This window comes from Eriocheir sinensis, chromosome 46, assembly GCF_024679095.1.
Source record: "Eriocheir sinensis breed Jianghai 21 chromosome 46, ASM2467909v1, whole genome shotgun sequence".
Lineage (NCBI taxonomy): Eukaryota > Metazoa > Arthropoda > Malacostraca > Decapoda > Varunidae > Eriocheir > Eriocheir sinensis.
Window position 1 is genome coordinate 10,804,745 of NC_066554.1, and position 21,297 is coordinate 10,826,041.

Genomic DNA, 21,297 nt, shown 5'->3' on the forward strand with positions numbered 1-21,297 from the left:
ATGAGGTCAGCTTCAGCCTCCTATATTATAGAGCTACATTCTTATCAGTAACTTCATATGACATGATAATAGTAAACAAGGGTTTCAGAATCCCAATGTTACACTCTAATATCATTATTATAATACAGTAAGCCCTTGATATAACGGACTAATGGGGTACATTCATCCTTAGCAGGTGTCACCACCGCTAGAGCCATAGAGCCCACGAAGGTTGAGCTTTTCTTTCAATTATCGTAAATTACCTGTGTCTCTCTGGGACTTGCAAAAATTACACTTCTATACAATAAGTGACACTATTGTTAATAAAAATGTAGCTGATCATTCTCGTTGCTTTATTTACTATTTGTAAACGAGCGAAAATATGGATGCTGTCCGGCAGCCTCTCCTCATCCAAAATTGTTCTTTCATGAAAGACCTGTGAAATCAAGCTGAGATGAGCTTTAAAAAATATTTATATTACATTATATGCTAAGTACCTGCTTTGGGTGCATCAGTGACGCCTTCGGCGAAATTTATCAAAAACATTTGGGCAATAAGCATCTCGGCAGAAAGTGAGCCTCCTTTGTTTTTTGTCTATGTGTGACATTGGCTTCCGCTCCAAAAGTGTTCCCCGTCACCCACAACTCCTGACCTTAAACGACATCACCTTTGACCTTCCCACACTCATGGTAGCGGCAGGCATCCAGCCAAGGTCTTGGTTCATCTCGAACAATAACCAGTAGTCACTAGAGGGCAGAGTATAATATGCTGGGAGCAGAAGCTATTGACCTCACAGAGACACAAACACCTGGCCTTCCTAGTGTTGAGGGGGAGGAGGTTGTCGAGATGACTGACACCCTAATGTTTTTGATGAATTTCGCCAAAGGCATGTGTACAAGCCCTGAGAAATACCACGTGTGCTGGCGCACTATGACGTAACAGCGCGGGGCATTTAAATCTCTTAAAGGGACCCTGTTTTTTAATATTCTACAAAATTATGCTTCATTACCTGGCAGTACATAGCATCCCCGACATGTTGAGCGTGAGAAACTAATTTAGTCAGTTTAAAAAATATTCATCAAAAAATACCCCCCTTGACCCCCTTAAGCTGTGTCAGTACCAACACTAACAAACACAAGGCTATTATCCATTACATTTACGTCCTGGATTGATGCAAAAGACTTTTTTGTGGTGTAAATATGTTCTTCATTTGAATGGGAACCACAAGGAGGAAAATATTTCATCAGGTGGGCTGTAAAAGACTACAGTAACTGAAGAATGGGACGCAAATAAAGGGAGGAGGGCGAGGTGGCTAGAAGACGCAATTGTAGTTACCGGGCGTGGTTGGTTCAAAAACTATTCTCGGTCGGTCCATGTGGACTGACCTTGTACGTTATATCCGAAATCCATTATAAGCGGGTCTGTTATATTGAGGTTTACTGTATTATCATTATTATAATTATTATTATTATTATTTTTTTTTTGATATGTTGATAAGTATTTCAAGAATTATGCAAGTATATTCAAGGGAAGGAGATTATTTCCAAATGATGATTTATTTGGGGATGATTCAGTGAAATATTTTTTTGACAGGAGAGGCTCAGTCAGCTCATGTCACAGAATAGGAGGCAGCCTCCCGATGAGCTCATGGAAAAGAAACGGATGCTGGATGAAAATGAACAGTTGCAGCAGTTGTACCGAGCTCTTGTTCCCACATCTATTATCTCTGTAGATGAGTTTTGGAAGGAGATTGCAGGGCAATATAAGCAGAGCATGGGGCCACAACAGGATGTGGGTGTATCAGGGGCCTTCCTGGTGAGTATCCATAGTTGAATAGTACTCTTAGGAAGATGTTTTCTTTTATAAACCTATCACATTTATTATAGTAGAGTAGTTTGTGCTCTGGATTAAACTATTATGAATTTAAGTCCTGTCTTATCTTATATTCACATCTGTAACAAAGTATTATTAGAAAATAAGCAGGGTTGTTGATTTTAAGTTACAGGCAGTGAACCCTACACTATGGACTGGAAACTTGCCCCAGCCCTGTCATTAGGCCGCGAATTTTGGAAAATCAACCGCTTTGTTGCGAGTCGCCATAACTCCCTTATTTCTGGGGCTACAGAAATGTTTTTGGTATCAATCGACGGCAAAATGAAAGGGCTATTTTGTTTAATGAGCGACAGGGCTCAAAAACTGACTCGAAATGGTAAAATATTGAATAAATTTGCAAAAAATGACTGAAAAAATCCTATTTTTGAGTTCCCAACCTTGAAACCCACTCATTTTTTAAAATTTAAAAAAAAACGTATTTATCAAATAATTTAGCCCTACCAATGTGCTAAAGTATTTGTTAAATAAGTTTTTTGAAATTCTCAAAAAATGAGTGGGTTTCAAGGTTAGAAACTCAAAAATAGTTTTTTTCAGTCGTTTTTTTGCGAATTAATTCAGTTTTACCCTTTCAAGTCAGTTTTTGAGCTCGGTCGCTTATTAAAAAATATAGCCCTTTCATTTTGCCATCGATTGATACCAAAAACATTTCTGTAGCCCCAGAAATAAGGGAGTTATGGCGATTCGCAACAAAGCGGTTGATTTTCCAAAATTCGCGGCTTAATGACAGGGCTGGGGCAAGTTTCCGGTCCATCGTGTAGGGTTCACTGACCATAACTTTCATCTTGTCCTCTCCACACTAAACCTTTCAGACCCTCCCATATACCAGTTTCATTTCCACTACCACTCCCAAGTAAATGGGTTTCAGCCAGATAAAGTACATTGACTCTCATGCAGCTGTCTATGATCATTCTCCTCTTACATTCATCATAGATTCCATTGACATTCACACTCACCACTCTTCCTTCCATGCTGCCTTTCCCATTCACTTCTGCAATGCTATTGCAGGGAAATGTAAGTTCGTTATATGGAAGAAGGGTTAACACTGCCATTTTTTTCAGGCTGACATTAAGCCACAGACTGATGGCAGCAATGGCAAGGTTCAGTACAACCTAACTCCAGAGATTATGTCATCTGTATTCAAGACCTACCCAGCAGTGAAGAAAAAGCATGGCGAATATGTACCACATCGCATGACAGAATCAGAGTTCTGGACATTGTTCTTCCAGTCCCATTATTACAGTGTCCACACAACCAGCCGAACTGAAAATGTCTTTTCTGAGTGCTCCAAGTATGATGATAGAGGCAAGTAATGGCAAGGAGTAGTAGTAGTATTTTTGCCAAGTTAAATTTTAAAATAGCAATGGTTTTGTACCCTTTTGATCCTAGGATTCTGCTTGCCTTATCCTTGGGTTTAGTATTTGCAGTTTTGACCAACCACGTCTCATATATATTTTAAAAAGTCCAAAATATTTTTGAAATGACACACACATGTACTTCACTTTAAATCCACACAAGAAACAAGTTGCACAGGCTGGTGCTGTTGAGTCATGGCATACCCAAGTCCAAGTTTGCTTTTTATCAAGGCAAAATGCACTCGGCTACAGGTGTGCCCTTTTTCCATGGAAAGAAAGTTTCCTGCTAGCTGAATGGTTGAATATATGATGTCTAGATATGTCATTTATTTGAAGTAATTACCAGGTAGTGTGAACCAATATGAACTCAAGTTTCTCCCTCCGAGACATGTTATGTCAGTGAGGTATATTCATTCTTAGCAGGTGTCATCAGTGACAGTGTAACAGGCCCCGTGCATGAAGCTTGAGCTTTTCTTTCAATTATCGTAAATTACCTGTGTTTCTCTGAGACTTGCAACAATTACACTTCAATATAATAAGTGACACTATTTTTAATAAAAATGTAGCTGATTATTCTCATTTTATTTATTGGTAAACGAGAATAAATATATATGCTATCCGGCAGCCTCTTCTCACCCAAAATCGTTCTTACATGACAGCCCTGCGAAATCAAGCAGAGATGAGCTTTTGAGTACCTGCTTTGGGTGCATCAGTGTCGCCTTTGGTGAAATTTATCAAAAACATTTTGGTGCCAGGCATCTTGGCAGAAACTGAGCCTCCTTTGTTTTTTGTCCATTTGCGACATTGGCTTCCTTCCAATGGTGATTCCCTCCTCCCACAACTCCTGGCTTTAAACGCCACCACCTTTGGCCCACACTCCTGGTAGCGACAAGCGTCCACCCAAGGTCTTGGTTCATCTCACACAACAACCAGCAGTCACTTGAGGGCGGAATATAATATGCTGGGAGCGGAAGCCGGTGACCTCACTGAGTCACAAACACCTGCCTTTCTATTGTTGTGAAGGCGACACTGATATATCCACGGCACGTACTCAGCATATAATGTAATGTAAATAATATTTTTTTAAATCTCATTTTTGCTTGATTTCGCAGGGCTTTCATGCAAGAAGGATTTTGGATGAGGAGAGTCTGCCGGATGGCATTTATATTTTTCTTATTTACCAATAAATAAAACAACGAGAATGATCAGCTACATTTTTATTAACAATAGTGCCACTTATTATATTGAAGTGTAACTGTTACAAACCCTAGAGAAACACAGGTAATTTATGATAATTGAAAGAATAGCTCAACCTTCGTGGGCCCTGTGACCCTATACCTGCTAGTTGGCAATTCTGGAATATACCTCATTAAAATGGTAACAAGTAATGAGATCATGAAGTATTATGCTGGTAAGCGGTAAGTCTCGATTTGTTAACATCAGTCATCTAGTTTGGGGGCCTAACCCATAATTTTGAGCCAATAATCTTGAGGTCAGCTTATATGCCGCAGTTTACGGTACTAATATTTATGATTTCTCTTGAACTTAGACATTTCTCCTCCCCCAGTTTACTGCTGATTTTTATAATCATGTTGAGCTTTCTTTTTTTTCCAGAATGGAATAGAGATGTTTTTTCAACACAAAGTGATCCACTGAACAACCTCAGTGATATTTATGAGGAGAAGCAACTGGCTGTAGAAGATGAACTGAAGGTGGGAGGAGTGAAGGCTGGTAGCAATGCCATTCATGCCCTCATGATCAAAAGGTGAGATGCATATAAGAAACAGGTAAGACTTTGCCTCTTGTTAGAAATATGGAAGTAGTGTCTTAGTTTTGTAATGATTCATAATATATTCATACCAATATACAGGGCATTAAGTTCACATAAAAAAGAAGCACACCTAAACCTATATAATTATAGCCCTAATTCTCACCCTTGACCATTTTTACCTCATTCTTCATGTTTCACCTCCTTTGATATTATTTGTTGATAATGTAATACTGATTAGATAAATCTGGAGCAGAATAACAGTTTTCTTACCTCATATTCCTTCTGAAATTGCAGATTTAATCAGCATAACCTCAACATTATCAAAGCACAGACAAACTTAGAGAAGGAGAAGCTGTTGGATGAAATTGCGGCCAAGAACCCTAATAGTCTGCCCAATGGTGAAGCAGTTCAAGAACTCACTCAGCCCAAGAGTAAAAAGGTAGGTTCACATTACCTCCCCTTTCATGCATTGTTTGTTACCATGAACACTTCATCAATTCAGGGTTGGAAAAAATCTTTTTGCTTAATAAAAATAGAAACTAGAACTAGAAGAATTAATTAATAAATAAGAGGTTGGCAGGCCATGTTACTTTTTACCCCAACTTGCCCTGTTTTTTTTTTACACCGATTGACTGTATAACCTTTTCTTTCAGCTGACTTCTCTCTTCCAGCTTCAAAGGTAAACACTAAATGCGCAACGTTCGAACTGGGCGCTACAGACCGCGTATACGCGAGTTTTCATCCACGTTCGGCGGGGGTTGTTGCAAATACCCTACCTGCGTATAAACGAATCCGTGAACGGTGAGGCCACGAACGGCGGGGGGCTTCTGTAGTTTTTTCGCTTCCTCTTTTTCTCACACTTTAAGCAATGAGTTGGGGACATGCATAACATCGTTACTGTGTTGAGAGGAAAACAACATGTCATATTTTAGCTTGAAGAAATTATAGTCACGAAAAAAGCCCTTTCCCGTGTGATTAGTTTTGCGTAATTGCTTTTTCCTTTTCTGCAGCTGTCTGAGGGGAGAAAGTGTGTGTGTGTGTGTGTGTGTGTGAGAGAGAGAGTGTGTTTGTGTCTAAAAATCAAATCGATGGCAGCCACCAGAAACTCCATGTGAGTGTTGCTTTTCAGAGTGTGAATATTTTTCAAATAATATGTATTTGTTTTCCATACGACAAAACGAAAGGCATATCATAATTCATATCGTACAAGGTTTCACAACCACAACACAACACGCACCAAAAAACACTAGAAATGGGGAGAGTAAGTAATGGAAATTAGACCATGTTCATATTAGTGGGTTCAAAGCACCATACGGCAGCTACCACAAAAATATGCAGCAGAAACTGCTTCAAAAGTGAAAACTAATAAAAGGAAGTATGACGTTATTCATGTTAGCAGGGTCAAGGAGGCAGCATATACGGTGCGTGTAATGTGTGAGAGCAGTATGTGGAGACGTTTTAAGGACGTAATTTATCAGGAGGGCGATGTATCTCATACATTTTCGACACTTGAATGTCTGAGAGCGGCTGATGTATCTCTTATGTCTCTGATGCTTTACTGGTTAAGTTTGATGTTAAAAAAAAATATACCTATAAAGAGTTTTATAATGAACCCACTTATTGTACTGATCTTACACACACACACACACACACACACAAAAAAAAAAAAAATGTATATTTATGACTGATAGTGTAAGATTCTAATTATTTTTTTATAAGTTTGATGGTAAAAAATCAAGAAAATAAATACTTACATTTATTATAAATCCCCTTAGTGATCACAAAGTAATACATTAGATTTGTCAACTGCTGTTAAGGCTGAAATATTGTCTCGGTGCTATAAAAGCACTTATGCTTGCACATGCATATACATATGTTCTCGCACATTAGGCAGCGGCAGACAGTGCTATGCAGGCAGGCATTGTGCATCGGGCACCAGGGTTCATGGCTGGTGGGCGAAGTATAATATTTCTGTGTTACTAGTCTTAAATCTGTGGCAGGGAGGCAGTGGGATGGGGGGCACAAACTTTGTGTAAACAAATAGCTGCTCTACCCACGGTAGAATATTTGAAATATCGTCATTACTTAACCAAGTATTACTAATATTATTGGCCTGGTCATAAGTGTGATCAGTCGTAAGTCTCATACATTGTAAGTCGGACTACCTGTAGTTCAATTTTGCAACGAAAATGAATGTATTTCCTTAGTTTAAATCAGTATTCATTTCAGGCTAAAATAGAAGAAAAACGGATGATTGATGACTTGGAGGATTCAAACAGGACAGAAATCTCATCTTTAACTATTCACCAGCGTGATCGCTACCTTACAGGCCCCACTGAATATACTCCGACTCACAGCATACAGCCAGACCAGGTGTGTACATTTTTCTGCTCTTTCCTCTTGTAGTTTGTGTCAAAGCATGTAAATTCATAAAAGCATTCCACATTCAGTAGGATATGACCAATAATGTCTAATTGGTGCCTGATAATCATGTTATTTATGAAAATGTATTTTTCCCTATGTTGAAATGCACATATTTAGAAATATTGTTTCTTTATAAGGTTAACATTGTATCTATTGTAAAGCTGATGTACTATATACATTGTAAACCATTTGTTTTCAATATATTCAGTTGTATTATCTCAAAAATGATTAAGTTATCATTATTCAACAAAATAGTCAAGATGGCGGCACTAGGAAATAGTTACCTACGCTGCCAATTGGGTGAGACTAACCAAAAGAGTAAAGATGGGGGCATACGCTACAGCTGAGCGTGGCTGCAGTGCTCATCTCCATGGCACTGGTAATTGAGCCATTGGTGGGAAGAACCCATCACCCCAGGACAGGGTCAGAATGACATCCAGGTTACCACAGTTTACCTTCCCCAGGTACCCATTTATCCGCCAGCCCGAAAGGGAGGATGAGCAGCTGGGTGAGCGGCACGCTGACTGCCCATGTCGGGATTCGAACCCAGGGCTGCGGATTCGTAGCAAGGCATGCTAACCACTAGACCATGGAGGCATAAAAAAATATTCCAAGGGGTGAGAAACTTTGCTATATGAGGAAAGACTGAAGACTGAAGCTGCTAACCCATGGTTGCCCTGCACACATTCTAAATGTATTGGCTCATGATTTGGAAATTGGCAACATGTGGTTCATGTTGTAAAATACTTTTGAAACCATCACTCTGCCTCAGCAAGATACAGTCAAACCTCGGTTTATGAGCGTTTTTATTTACAAGCAAAAAAATTTCACAAAAAATCTCTTGGTTTACGAGCAGATCCAAAGAGGTGGCTGATAGTGGGGTCAATTTTGGGAGGAGAGGTGTCCTGATACCATCCTCTTGAAAGAGTTCAAGTCCTAGGCAGGAGGAAATACAGATGAAGGAAGATTGTTCCAGAGTTTACCAGCGTGAGGGATGAAAGAGTGAAGATGCTGGTTAACTTGTGTGTAAGGGATTTGGACAGTAAAGGGATGAGCTTTAGTAGAAAGTTGTGTGCAGTGTGGCTGCAGGAGGGGGGAAGGCATGCAGTTAGCAAGTTCAGAAGAGCAGTCTGCATGAAAATATTGATAGAAAATAGAAAGAGAGGCAACATGGCGGCAGAATTTAAGAGGTAGAAGACTATCTGTAAGAGGAGGAGAGCTGATGAGACAAAGAGCCTTAGACTCCACATAAAAGAACATGTTGTTCATGTTGTAAAATATTTTTGAAGCCTTCACTCTGCCTCAGCAAAATACTGCCACAAAGGTGGTCAATGTTTTTTCTGCTCCAGGACACTAGACAGACCATGTAGCTAGCTGATTGAAGATGTATATAATGAACTAACCTGCTCACGAAAATTTGTGAGGTGATGACGGAAAATATTGATATCAAAGTTAGTGATTTTTTTTGTTTGTTTTTCTGTTCTATATTGTTGCCCTGCAATGAGATCAAGATTTAAATAAGTGACATTTAAAAAAATTATAATTTAAATCAATTTAAATAATGATCCAAAAAAATAATTTGATTTAAATCTTGATTTTAATCAGAGATTTAAATCAGCTTGATTTAAATCAAACAACCCTGGCACCTGATGTGCAACATTACAGTAACTGTGTACTCACTACATTTTCCAATTATGCAGCTCATGATGTTAACCAAGCAGCTGACAACTACTGTCACCACTTGGACCCCATCATTGAACTGCAGCCAGGAGTCTGATGCAGCGTACCGCTCACTGCAACACTTCAGTGACATGTGCCGAAAGGGGCGGTCCTCCATTGGGGTGCGCACAGGTGAGTGCACTTGATTAATCGCCACCACCGTCTTCATCATCACTACCACTATTATCACCACCACCATCATCACCAACACTTCTTTCATCACCACCACCATCACCTTCATCACCGCCACCACCTTCATCATTACCACCACGTTAATCACCACCACCTTCACCACCAACACTTCTTTCATCACCACCACAACCTTGATCACCACCACCATCACCTTCACTACCGCCACATTGATAACCCCCACCACCTTTATCACCGCCACCACCTTCATCTCCACTACCATCACCACCGTCATTACCACCACCAACTTCATCACCACCATGGACATGTTTACCAATACTACGTAGAAATTTTAATTTATGCGGGAGACGGCACTAGGGGAAACCAACCCTTAGTCAGTGGTGGGGGGGTGAGGTGTGCAAATGGCAAGACCACCTGTACAAATGGTGGGACGATGGCCGCAAATTAAGGCCATGCAAATGGCGAGGAAGCAAATGGTGAGGTTTTACTGTACACTTTTTACCTTACTCCTCTCATAACTCTCTCTCTCAGCCTTCACTGGGTGTAGAAACAATTGCCATCTTGTACGTTTGCGGAGAGGTTTGAGGTTTAATTTAAATGCCACTGCAGCACTAAAACTTCACTAGCCAGTGACCCAAAGCTGAACCTTGACCTTATAACATGCAGGGTGATTTTCTGGGACTTTTTTTTTTCGGGGGGGGGGGGGAAAAAGTGCTGTCAAATACAGTAGTTAGTGAATCTCCAAATTTAACACATTCATGTATATGATTCTAAGTTGTTCAGGTATTTTCATCTATTATTTTGAGTCTTGGATTTTGAAATGGGTGAACTTTTGTGGAGCGCACAGGAACTCATCTCAATGTCTATTATGGAATTAAATGGGAAAATTCACTTACATTAACAAATTTCTGCTTTACTACGAGCAAATGTTTGGGAATGGAAACCACTTCTGAATTTGAGACTTGGTGTAGTACATGTCTGATACTCATATCATACCCGTAACAATATGCCCCCCCCCCCACACACACACAGGGCCCCACTGGCAATCAGCCAGCCTCAGTGCATCACAGTCCATCTTCAAGTGTGCTGTGCAGCTATACAGACAACGTGCAGACAACATACACAGTAAAAATTCTATACTTACGTATATTAGGTTCATCGGTATTATTATACGCATTTTTCTTTTTAATTATCGCCGCTTATAATGGACTTTCGGCATTAACGGACGAAGTTACCCCCATTTAGTCTGTTGTACCTAGGGTTTATTGTACTTCTCTCTGTGACGATTGAAGCAGGACTGGAGTGAGATTGCTGGTGACATCTACACTGGTGGTTCATTATGGTCACGGTCTGGTCAAGATAACTTTTGAATGGATTGCTACTGAAGCATGACTGAACCGTGACTTGACCGTTCCTGCCAGTGTGGATCCTGCTATTCAAATACATGTAATAATACATGACGGGACCATGAATGAATGGTGACTTGATCATGACAATCCCTCCAGTGTGAATTGTGCTTTAGTTAACCCGTACTCTCATTGTTTGTGGATATTTGGGTGATGGTCTAGTTGTACCAATCCCCTCAGTGATCAGCAATCGTTAAAGTGCATACATACATACAGTAAAACCCAAACTATCTGGCCACTGGGTATCCAGAAACCCTAAAGATGCAGCAAAAATCTGGTTGGTCAAAGATTGAAAAAAATTCCAAGAAAAATAGTTGAAAAAGTATAAATATCAGGCATAACATTTGAAATACCTGCGCCACACTTCAGCCACCTCCAGAGTAGGCTTACCCTCCCTACAGTTAAGCCATTAGCCACACAGCATAGTGCATCGTTGCTGGTGGTCCATTAGCGGGCATGGGATCACCTATGGTGGCAGCAGCAGTAGCAAGATTTGCCAAGAGGCTGGCATTGGCTGGGAGCTGCACTGAGGCATTACTCAGGGGGATGTATGGTCGGTTGAACAGTGTTTGTATATAAGGGGGCCATCATGGTTGGTGTGTGTGGCCAGTGTCACTTAAGCTACATCTTACTTTCTATAAAAGTTTTGATCAACTACGATTTTTGTTTCCAGTAAAGGGTCACCTGTAAGAGCAGCGGAGGGAATATTGTTTGTGAGCTGTCTGTGAGACGTCAGCATTCTCTCCTGCCTCCATGGCAACCAGTCCCCACCATCCGTCACTCCCTATCTTCACTCCATCCTGCCGCCCTGACAGAGGGATTACCATTTGTGCCAAAATACAATTATGGAGAATAATTATGGTAAAATGAAGATGACTGTGACAACTTTACTTTGGAAATAGGTGTATTCTTTTTTTCGTAACCCATTTGAATCGGTAGTCTTGTAAGCCTTAAACCTTGATATATTTTTAACATTGCCACACCACAAAGTGTTCTCGCCACAACCCTGCTGTAGTTTTTGGATTGATACATCGCAACACAGCACAAGTAACATAACACTGGAGTAGGGGAAACACATTAACACAGCACATAACATTGAGCTTTGTGGGCTGTGTACACACAAAAACACTAGTTCATTATAAAAAAAAAAAAAAAAAAAAATTGTGTTTTGGCCTATGGCTCTGGTATGGTAGGCTTTCATGGTGGGGCCTGGTGGTTGGCCCCAGCCCGTTATTGCGCAGGCAAGTGTTTAAGTGGCACCATTTTGGCCCATGCTGTCCCCTGAAGCTCATCTTTGATCCTCATTTTGAGAGAATCTAGAGTTTGGGTTGATAGGTGGTCTTCAGGACAGCATGTGGGTAGTCTTAGGCCACTCAGCGATGACTGAAAAATTACCAGCTTGTTTGTCACAGCAGGCAGGACGTGAACCTGCATCCTCCTGGACACCACACTAACACGTTAACTGCTCAGTCACCCCCCCCCTACACACACACACACACACACACACAAAGTGTGTTTGATTAGAGCAATGTGTTAACATAGCACAGCACAAATAATGCAGTGCACTGGAGCACAGGAATTTCAGTAACACAACACAGTACAGTGAAGCTTGTGGGTTGTGTACATGACATGATGTGTCCACAACATAAGACTGTCGTGTTTAAACTCATCAGCACAGTACAGAAACATTGCTCAAGAAATGGTGAAACAACAGGAACAAGCAAACACTAGAGAGAATGAGAGAGAGAGAGAAGGGGGGAGTTGTCACCTTTATATCATACCAAAAGTCTCTCTCTAGGTTTGGATTATACCTTATTTCACTATGCAAATATGGGAAGTGCTCTAATTATATTTTATTGAGGGGGAGGGTGCTCTCATAAGTCGACAATTTAGTTAAGTCAGTAAGGCTACTGCCCTGATTATACCTACTGAGAAAACTTTTACTGTATTGTTCTTTTCAGGAAATCATTCACACTCCTATAAATCTGAATGTAATAATTTCTACACTATCTCTTACTTGACACTTTCATGCTCTCAACTCTTGGACCTCCACCTCAGTGACATTCTTCTGTTGTCCACTTCATCCATCGAGTCAGACATTGAAACACTTCTTCATGGCAAGCAGCACCACTTGTCTCACTGATCTGTATGTTTTTCTGTTTTCACTTTTTTTTTTAGGGTTCTTGTTTCTCACTCCAGCCCACGGCCTGCTGCTGAAAGTCTCATCTGGCCCTCCATTTGAAAAGGTTGCCTGCCCTTGGTCTATCACAACAGTTGATTTTCACATATTCACAAACTAAAAATGTGCAGGTGCCACATCTATCAAAATTCCCGCTTTGTTGGTAGACAGATGAAATTAACCCGTCCTCTGCGATTGGTACGGATCCGTCTTTCATTGGTACCTGGTTACTTATACTCCCAGGTTTTTCTCTGCCTCTGTGGTGGATAGTGGAGTGTTTCCCATGTGGTATTGGTATGCTGGATATCCTCTCCCAAGGTACAGGACTTTATATTTTTCCTCATTGAATTGTAGCAGCCACTTTTTGTTCTATTCCTGTAGCTTGGTGATGTCTTCTTGAGGGAAATCCGCAGTCAAGGGGTTAAATGGACTACTATAGGAAAAAACTCATCTAGCAAAATGGCAGCTATTTTTGTATGAACAGGTGTAAATGAGGCACAAAGTGTAGCATCCAGATAAAATTCATATAGAGGTAAAGTTGAGGGCATAGACCATAGCCCTGTGTGGCCTCGGTGCTCATCTGTCTCATGGACCCTGATCTTGTGGTAGGTAGGAACCCATTACCCTGGGACATCTGAGCTACCACAGTTTACCTTTCAAAGATTTTTCCCAGATACCCACTTATCAATCAGCCTGTAAGGGAGGGTGGGTAGCTAGGTGGGGTACATACTGACTACCCTGGTCAGGATTTGAACTTTGGCCCATTGATTCATAACTAGGCATGCTAACCACTTAAGCATGCAGCTGGATATTAACCCGGTAGCAGCGGGGATCATGTTTCTTAACCCCTAAAGGGCCGGAGGCGGCTATAGCTGCTTTTCCACTGAATTATAGCCGCTTTTTTTTTTTTATTTATTTATTTTCGCAATTTTGATGACCATTCGTTGGCAACACTGCCAGAGATATGTTTAGGCTACTGCTTCAGAATCTTGCCGCTCTCTGATTCTGCCAGCAGACCTGCCGAGACTACAATGACTCCCAAATATATATATAATTAGAGTATTGACTTCATTACGAATTAGAGCATGCAAGAGCCTCGCAAAAGTCTCTCTATTTCTCCAAAACCACAGCACATAGAAACGTTTTCATGCAATAATTAAAAAGAAGAAGAGTTGATGATGACTATGACGACAAAGTAATTTGTTATTGCATTGTAGTTCAGCAGAATCAAGTGTGTGAATATAGGCTATTTTCGGTGTTTGGTGCTGAGGTGCCGGTCCTGTGGATGTTGTAGATGACCACCCAGGCCGGCCCTTTAGGGGTTAATGGTCCCTCTAAGCGAGAAAAATGAGAAAAATTCACCTCTCACACAAACCATTTCATAATATATATCGAAGCATTTGTGACCAGTTTATGTATCATTTATTTTGGGGGGTTTGTATCGTGGCACAAATTTGGCCTGTCGCTGCTACACGGTAAAGCCACAAATTTGGCCCGTCGCTGCTACTGGGTTAAGCATGCAGCTGGATATTAATTCCATCCATATTGCATCCATACAGCTGCCCAAAGAATCTTAAAAAATTTTGAAGGTTTATTCAGCCTCTGTTAATGTGGAATAATAAGATTTTCATGAAAACTTCTCCACAGTTATTTTAAGTAATAAATCTTTGTTTTACATGATTTTTTATCCATTTTATGTAGCATAATAATTTTATCGGCCTCATGTTATTTTTATTTTATTTCAGGTGATCAGCTTCCAGGAAATCTACACAAAGAATTAGGACAAGTATACAGCAGTGCCGGAGAACTTCTTCGGCATTTCTGGTCGTGCTTTCCTCCTAGGACTCCACAACTACAGGAAAAGCTCCATAAAATGCATGAAACCCTCTGCCGTTACCATAATGTAACAATAAGACCATTCCAGGTGAGTGTTTATGATCTTCATAGAATATGCTTACAATACTCCAGCTATTCTCTTTTTAACCCCTAAAGGTCGGCAGGTTTGAGCTTGTACGAGTTTTTTCCCCCACCCGCGCGCTACGCTGGAGTACGGCTGGGTGATTGGAAATTGCCGATTTTCACTCTATTACCCACTGCGCTCACTCTCAACCTATATACTGTACTGACTTGAGAACACATCATTACCTACCTTCAAGTCTTCCTCTTCTGAATGAGGCCAACCAGAAGTCTCTGCCCTGCATGTGTGCAGAGATATGATGAGTATAAGTGTAGTAACTTTCCTGTGCTTGAGAACTTATGTGTTTGTTTGCGTGTCTTGGCTATGGCGACGGGCTGGTGCAGGGTGAGTGCTAATACCACCCGCCACATCAAGGTCTCTAAACGTGGTGAGAGAGAAAGAAGAAGAGAGGGAGAGAGAGCATTGCGTTCGTCGGGCTGAGGGGAGCGCAGCGATCCAAACGCCCGAGAACTTAAAAAATCACTAACTCATTATCACAAGCAGGCAGTAACTGGCTACTGAGCGGGGTGAGGTATTCATACCCACTGATAGGCAGTGTAGCCAATCCAGCAAAATAATGCTCGATTGGGCTTCAAATATATATTGATGGTATACCACGTCAGCTGACCTTCTAGCCCAGATGGTATACCACGTCAACTGATCTCTACAGGTTGACGGTATAGGAGGTGCTTAGGATGGGAAGGAGGCCTGCATGGAGACTTTCCTAGAGGGACCCCTGGGCTTGGCTTCATAGGGTGGGCGAGACAATGCACCCCCTCCAGTGTTGTGTTCCTGACTGTCCCCCTATTCCTAGCTGTCCTGTGAACTGGGCATGCTCAGAAGCGAATGTAAACAAACAAAGACTTGTTGATAAACAAAGCTGTTTTCATGCATCCTCCGACAGCATGGCTTTGCTCACTTCTCTTGCCCCCTACCCCCCCTCATAAACCCATGATGCCATCTAGCCCCCCCAAAATCTGCCAAAACTATGGGCCTGCATATGCACACCAAGACAGGTTTGTTTTGAAAATAGTAAGATGCTGTTTCCTGTAAATTTACCCATGAATCACTGCATGAAGGCTATTTATTGTCCCTTCACTTCTCTTATTACAAAAACAGAGCACCGTACAAAAACAGAGCACCGTACTGGATTCATGAATGTTTTTCAGATGAAAGAATAAAACAATATCCCTCCCGTGATTGAAAATACTGGGGGGACAGGAATGTACATGCGACCAGCTGCATACATGGGTCTGTGTTCATAGCAATCCACCTTTTTGTTTGTAAAGGGGGACAGCCAGGAACAGAGGGCAGCTAGGAACACAACACTTGTTTATGCCTCCATTTACTGATTGATATCCAGTCCATTGTCATGTGTTTACTTTGTTGATTGTGCAGATTAACAGAGGACATTTTGGTCAAAAGAAAGGTGTTACAGGCCACTTGGTAAATTTTTTGCATGGCCTTTTTGATCATATTAGAGGGGTATGGTAGACCCCACTGATGTAATTATGATTGTCATCAAATGATATTCACTTCATATGATCACTCCTTCCAACTTTATTAATAAAATACTTTCTCTTTTTCAGGAAATGGCAGTAAATGACTACAATTGCAATAGCAGTATCCTGGATCACTTAATAGAAATGTTTCACATTGCCAATACAAAGTTTGAGAATTGGAAAGCACGAAACTGCAGGTGAAATTTAGTATTATTCATTTAGGTAGTTTTAAATATTTATAAAGTTAAATTTTTAATAACGAACAAAAACTGACCTCTACCTCATATGGTGTCAGTGTCTTAGCTTACTAAATATGAGCAAAAATAGGCACTATTTTTCACCAGTTTCAAAAGAATGGATATGCTTGACTAAGGTGATCCAGTCTTGAGGAGAGGTGCAACAGTTTGAGCCTGTTGGTGCTGGTGTTTCCTTGGTCAGTATTTTACTCTTATTAACAATAATTCTGCAGCTGATGTACAGTCGGCCCCACACATTGTCCCCACTACACCACCAGGTTGTACTAACATGAAACCTCCACTGATGGTGAGCGACTGCTTCAGAAAACAATTTTTTCTATTAATAAAGGTAGCTGGACTAATATGTAACACACAAAAGGAGATAAAAAATAATAACTTTTGTGAACTTGCAACTGAAAATCACTCATTTAACAAGTACTTGAATTAGAGCCAAAAATCAGGTTTCATCACTAGTTTTCAACACTTTTATGTTACAGCCAAGCTCCTCCAAGATTATTAAACCTACAATATTGGCTGAGGTCTCATTATAAATAACATGAAGTGTAGATTGAATTAATCAAAATAAAATGTTTATCTGTTTAGGTTTTGAAGTTATGACCCTCTAAATATTGAGAACCCCAGCAACCCCATTTTTTAAAAGTATTATTTTGTACTCAAATATCTATCACTTTGAAACAAAGACTGCTGCCTAAAGTCTCGTTCATCAATAATAGCTTAAATTCTACATTGTTTCAAACAGAACCTCAACCATTGTTGCAGGTATAATGGATTTTGAATTTTTGTAGCTAGAGAAAAGCTTGTTCAAAGCCTTAGAAGTGTTTTACAAACAGATGTTATGTGCAAAATAAGCTGATTTTTACAAAGTTAGGGAAGCCTATTGGGGTAATTTTGCCACGGGTTATATTTTTTTATAATTTTGGCACACTGCTAGCTCAATTAGTGAAAATTCCGGGATAGTTTGACTTTTGATCTTATGAACTAGTCACTCCCCTTATTCTACACTTACTTTTCAAGTGTTTCTTGTTGCAAGTGGCTTGTGTCAGTGCTCAAGCAGCCTGATGTATGCATCATTGTTATACATCACATTTTTACTAAGGGTTGAAGTGTGGGGCCTCTGTCCAGCTATTGTTACCTCTGAAATGTGTAATTTTATGCTCAAATTTTCATGCTTTGGCACCTGTTTTGTATATGATTGTTGGATGATAAAAGTGGATGAAACTTGCAGGGTATAATAGTTTGTTGCTAGTCAGCTAGATTATTCCCAAGGTTTTAGTAAATTAGGTGTCTCTGATACTTAGAAAAATCATAAATGATATGCCATATGAAATTTTAAACAAAATATTATTTTTAAAATAAACTTTTGACAAAAATCTGCCCCAAAATCAGTACACCTAATAAAGTTCATTTTGATAAATTTTCAAGTAACCCAACCTTCCCCCCAAAAATAATTATAGATTTAACCCAGTCTCGTACACCTCTTCATGTATTGTCATAATTCCTTTTCCTCCAACACTACAAGGTTTTTATTTGCTCAGATTGGTAGATATTATAAGTAAGACTTTGGGGCAGATTGAGCCTTAATTCTGCCTTGAGCTCAGTGCAGTGGTGGAATAAGTGATTTGTGTGGGTGTGTATTCAAACAGGTAGTCCTTCATGGTGTTAGCTCCTGGTTGGGGTTGGATCATCAAAGGAAAAGTACATAACTTGGTTTATGGGGACGTCCTCACGGAACAGTTTACTAGCAATGTGACTGAATAACCACAGCAACCACATTCTTTATTCACTTTGTAATGCTTCAGGAAACACACTTCCCATCTTCAGACTATAAATATCAGGTCTTACCTCTATCAGCACCAGGCACCAACTAGAGGCAGTACATAATTTCCTGACATTGAGGTAAACATATCCAGTGGTTCCCTTGAATACTGGAAGAGAGGCGAGCAATAGGACTGGATGGAGTCTCAGGTTTTATATTGAAAGAATGCAGAAATCAATTGGTTGGACCGATATATGATATCATTAAATGCTCATTATCAACTGGTTAAGTACCAAAGGAGTGGCAGAGGGCTGAGGTGGTCCCTATATATAAAAGTGGGAAAAAGGAAAAACTCTGAACTACAGACCAGTTTCATTGACCAGTATAGTTTGTAAAATATGTGAGAAAGTGATGAAGAAACAATGGACAAAATTTCTAGAACACAATATTATTACAGAAAAAAACAGTATGGCTTTCGAAAAGGGTGTTCATGTGTAACAAACTTACTGAGCTTTTACTCAAGAGTGGCAGACATAACACAGGAGAGGGATGGATGGATAGATTGCGTGTATTTGGACTTGAAGAAGGCTTTCGACAAAGTTCCACATACAAGACTACTATGGAAGCTGGAAAATAAAGGAAGATTGAAAGGGAAAATGAAGAACTGCATGGAAAGTTACTTAAGGGGAAGAGAGACGAGAACAGTGGTAAAGGACATGAAATCGGAATGGAGAATTGTAGATAGTGGAGTGCCTCAAGGATCGGTATTGGCACCAATACTTTTCCTAGTATATATAAATGAAATGATATGCCGGAAAAAGTAAGCAGTTACAGAGCCTGTTTGCAGACGATGCGAAATTGCTGAGACATATAAGAAAGTAAAGTGTGAAATTCTGCAAGAGGACCTAAATAAGATTTGGGACTGGATTATGAAATGGGAGATGGAGTTCAATGTGAAGAAATGTCATGTAATGGAAATGGGAAAGAGTGAAGGGAGACCAAAATGGACATACAGAATGGGAGATGGAGAAATATTAAAAGTTCAAGAAGAGAGAGATCTGGGATTGACAATACAAGATAATCAACCGTCTGAGAGTCATGTAAATAGGATATTCGGTTATGCGTATTGAATGGTAAGAAATATAGAAATAGCATTCCACTACATGGATAAAGATATGATAAAAAAGATGATTACCTTTATGATTAGACCAAAGTTGGAATATGCAGAAACTGTGTGGTCTCCCCATAAGAAGAAACACTTAAAAAAACTAGAAAGAATACAAAGGATGGCAACAAAAATGGTTCCAGAACTGGATGGATTGTCATATGAAGAAAGGTTAAAGGAAATGGACCTGCCAACATTGGAACAAGAAGAGAAAGGGGAAACCTAATACAAATTTATAAATTATGGAATAAAATGGAAGAAGTAGACAATGAGGAGTTACTACTAAGAGAAGGAAGAAACACCAGCAACACACGAGGACACAGTTAAAAATTGAGAAAAGGAAGATGCTTGAGAGACAATGAAATATAGCTTCCTGCAAAGAAACATAGAGGTTTAGAACAGACTAAGTGAGGATGTAGTATCGGCGAAGTGTGCACAACTTTAAGGAAAAGCTGGACAAATACAGATATGGAGACGGGACCACACAAGCGTAAGCCCAGGCCCTGTAAAACTAAAACTAGGTAAATACACACACACACACACACACACTGTTTTCACCCGGCCGTAATGAAAGGGTTAATTACTGAAAAACCCGGGCTCATTAATGGCCCACTTGTTCCATACGACAGCCCCTTGTGTTCAGATATTCTAATTCTTAGGTTCCTGTGTGTTCAACCCACACACCCGATTTGGCAATCAGGACAACAAAACAAATAAACATCATCTGAGCACAAGTTGCTGGACAACCTATCTTTATATTTAAAAAAGAACCAATCATGTTAGAATTTGTAAAAATAAACCTAAAAGACAATTATGGAAACTGCTTGTGAAAAAGTCATGCAGCATTTTCCTAATTTTATAACTAAATTGTCCTTGAAATGGCAGTGTAAAAGAATTAAATATATAACATTAAATATAGCATATAACCAGAACTTAACAGCAATGAATCATCATTTAAATTGAATACTTTGGGTTAGTGTGGGTCAACAATTATTTTTATCGTGGGTTTTGCTTTTATTATCGTGATCTTTTGGTTATTGTATTCAATAATTCCTGTTTTGCAATGCTATGAATAAGGTCTGGGAATTAACATTATAATTTTTAGTTTCAGCTCTTTATTGTAGTTTTAAAAATGGAACCACTGGATCTGCTTACCTCAATGTTTGAAAATTATGTACTGCCTCTAGTTGGTGCCTGGTGCTGATAGAGGCAAGACCTGTTGTTTTTACTCTGCTTTTAACATTTTTCAGTCTGAAGATGGGAAGTGTGTTTCCTGAAACTTTACAAAAGTGAATAAAGAATGTGGTTACTGTGGATATTCAGTTACATTACTAGGAGGAGTACAGTATTATATGGTGTTTTGCATTAGTGATTTTCATAAATAATAAGCCAGCACTTGAATAGAACAGAGAACCAACAATTAGTCAGGCTCTCCAGTACAACTGCAGTGCCCCATGCAGCTTGCAATCACCATATTAAGAAAGGTATGTGTGGTGTGTTTGTCTTCCTTGGGCTCACCAGCTTACATCTTGAACTTGACTTCCCCCACCAGAATAAACAGATAGACTTCCCACTGCCAGTGACTTTGCCTGAGCCATCAATTGTTACCTTTCTTGCCTCCCTACACCAACAATAGTTCAGCATCTCAATTTACGAGTCAGTATGCCTTGTTCCTTTAAGAACTGATTTTTTAGAAAAAACGGAAATAAAATATTTTTGTAGAGAATATTTCTGTATATATTATTTGTATGAAATTTGCTTATAAACAAATAAACTATAAATGGAGA

General features: G+C 39.8%; 1 protein-coding gene across 2 annotated transcripts in view; it reads left to right on the forward strand.

The window, feature by feature from the left end:
• LOC126981108 (general transcription factor IIH subunit 1-like) overlaps nt 1-21,297 on the forward strand; it is a 28,546-nt gene extending 7,249 nt beyond the window's left edge. Inside the window, exons 4-11 of one of the 2 annotated variants that reach the window (XM_050831813.1) lie at nt 1,573-1,794; nt 2,931-3,174; nt 4,839-4,989; nt 5,290-5,434; nt 7,225-7,368; nt 9,120-9,270; nt 11,368-11,555; nt 14,619-14,664. In XM_050831813.1, the coding sequence (XP_050687770.1) occupies nt 1,573-1,794; nt 2,931-3,174; nt 4,839-4,989; nt 5,290-5,434; nt 7,225-7,368; nt 9,120-9,270; nt 11,368-11,384 (1,074 nt within the window). In that variant the 3' untranslated portion in view covers nt 11,385-11,555; nt 14,619-14,664. Of the gene's footprint in view, nt 1-1,572; nt 1,795-2,930; nt 3,175-4,838; nt 4,990-5,289; nt 5,435-7,224; nt 7,369-9,119; nt 9,271-11,367; nt 11,556-14,618; nt 14,798-16,419 lie in introns of those variants that run through there. The other variant, XM_050831812.1, reaches the window with a different exon arrangement.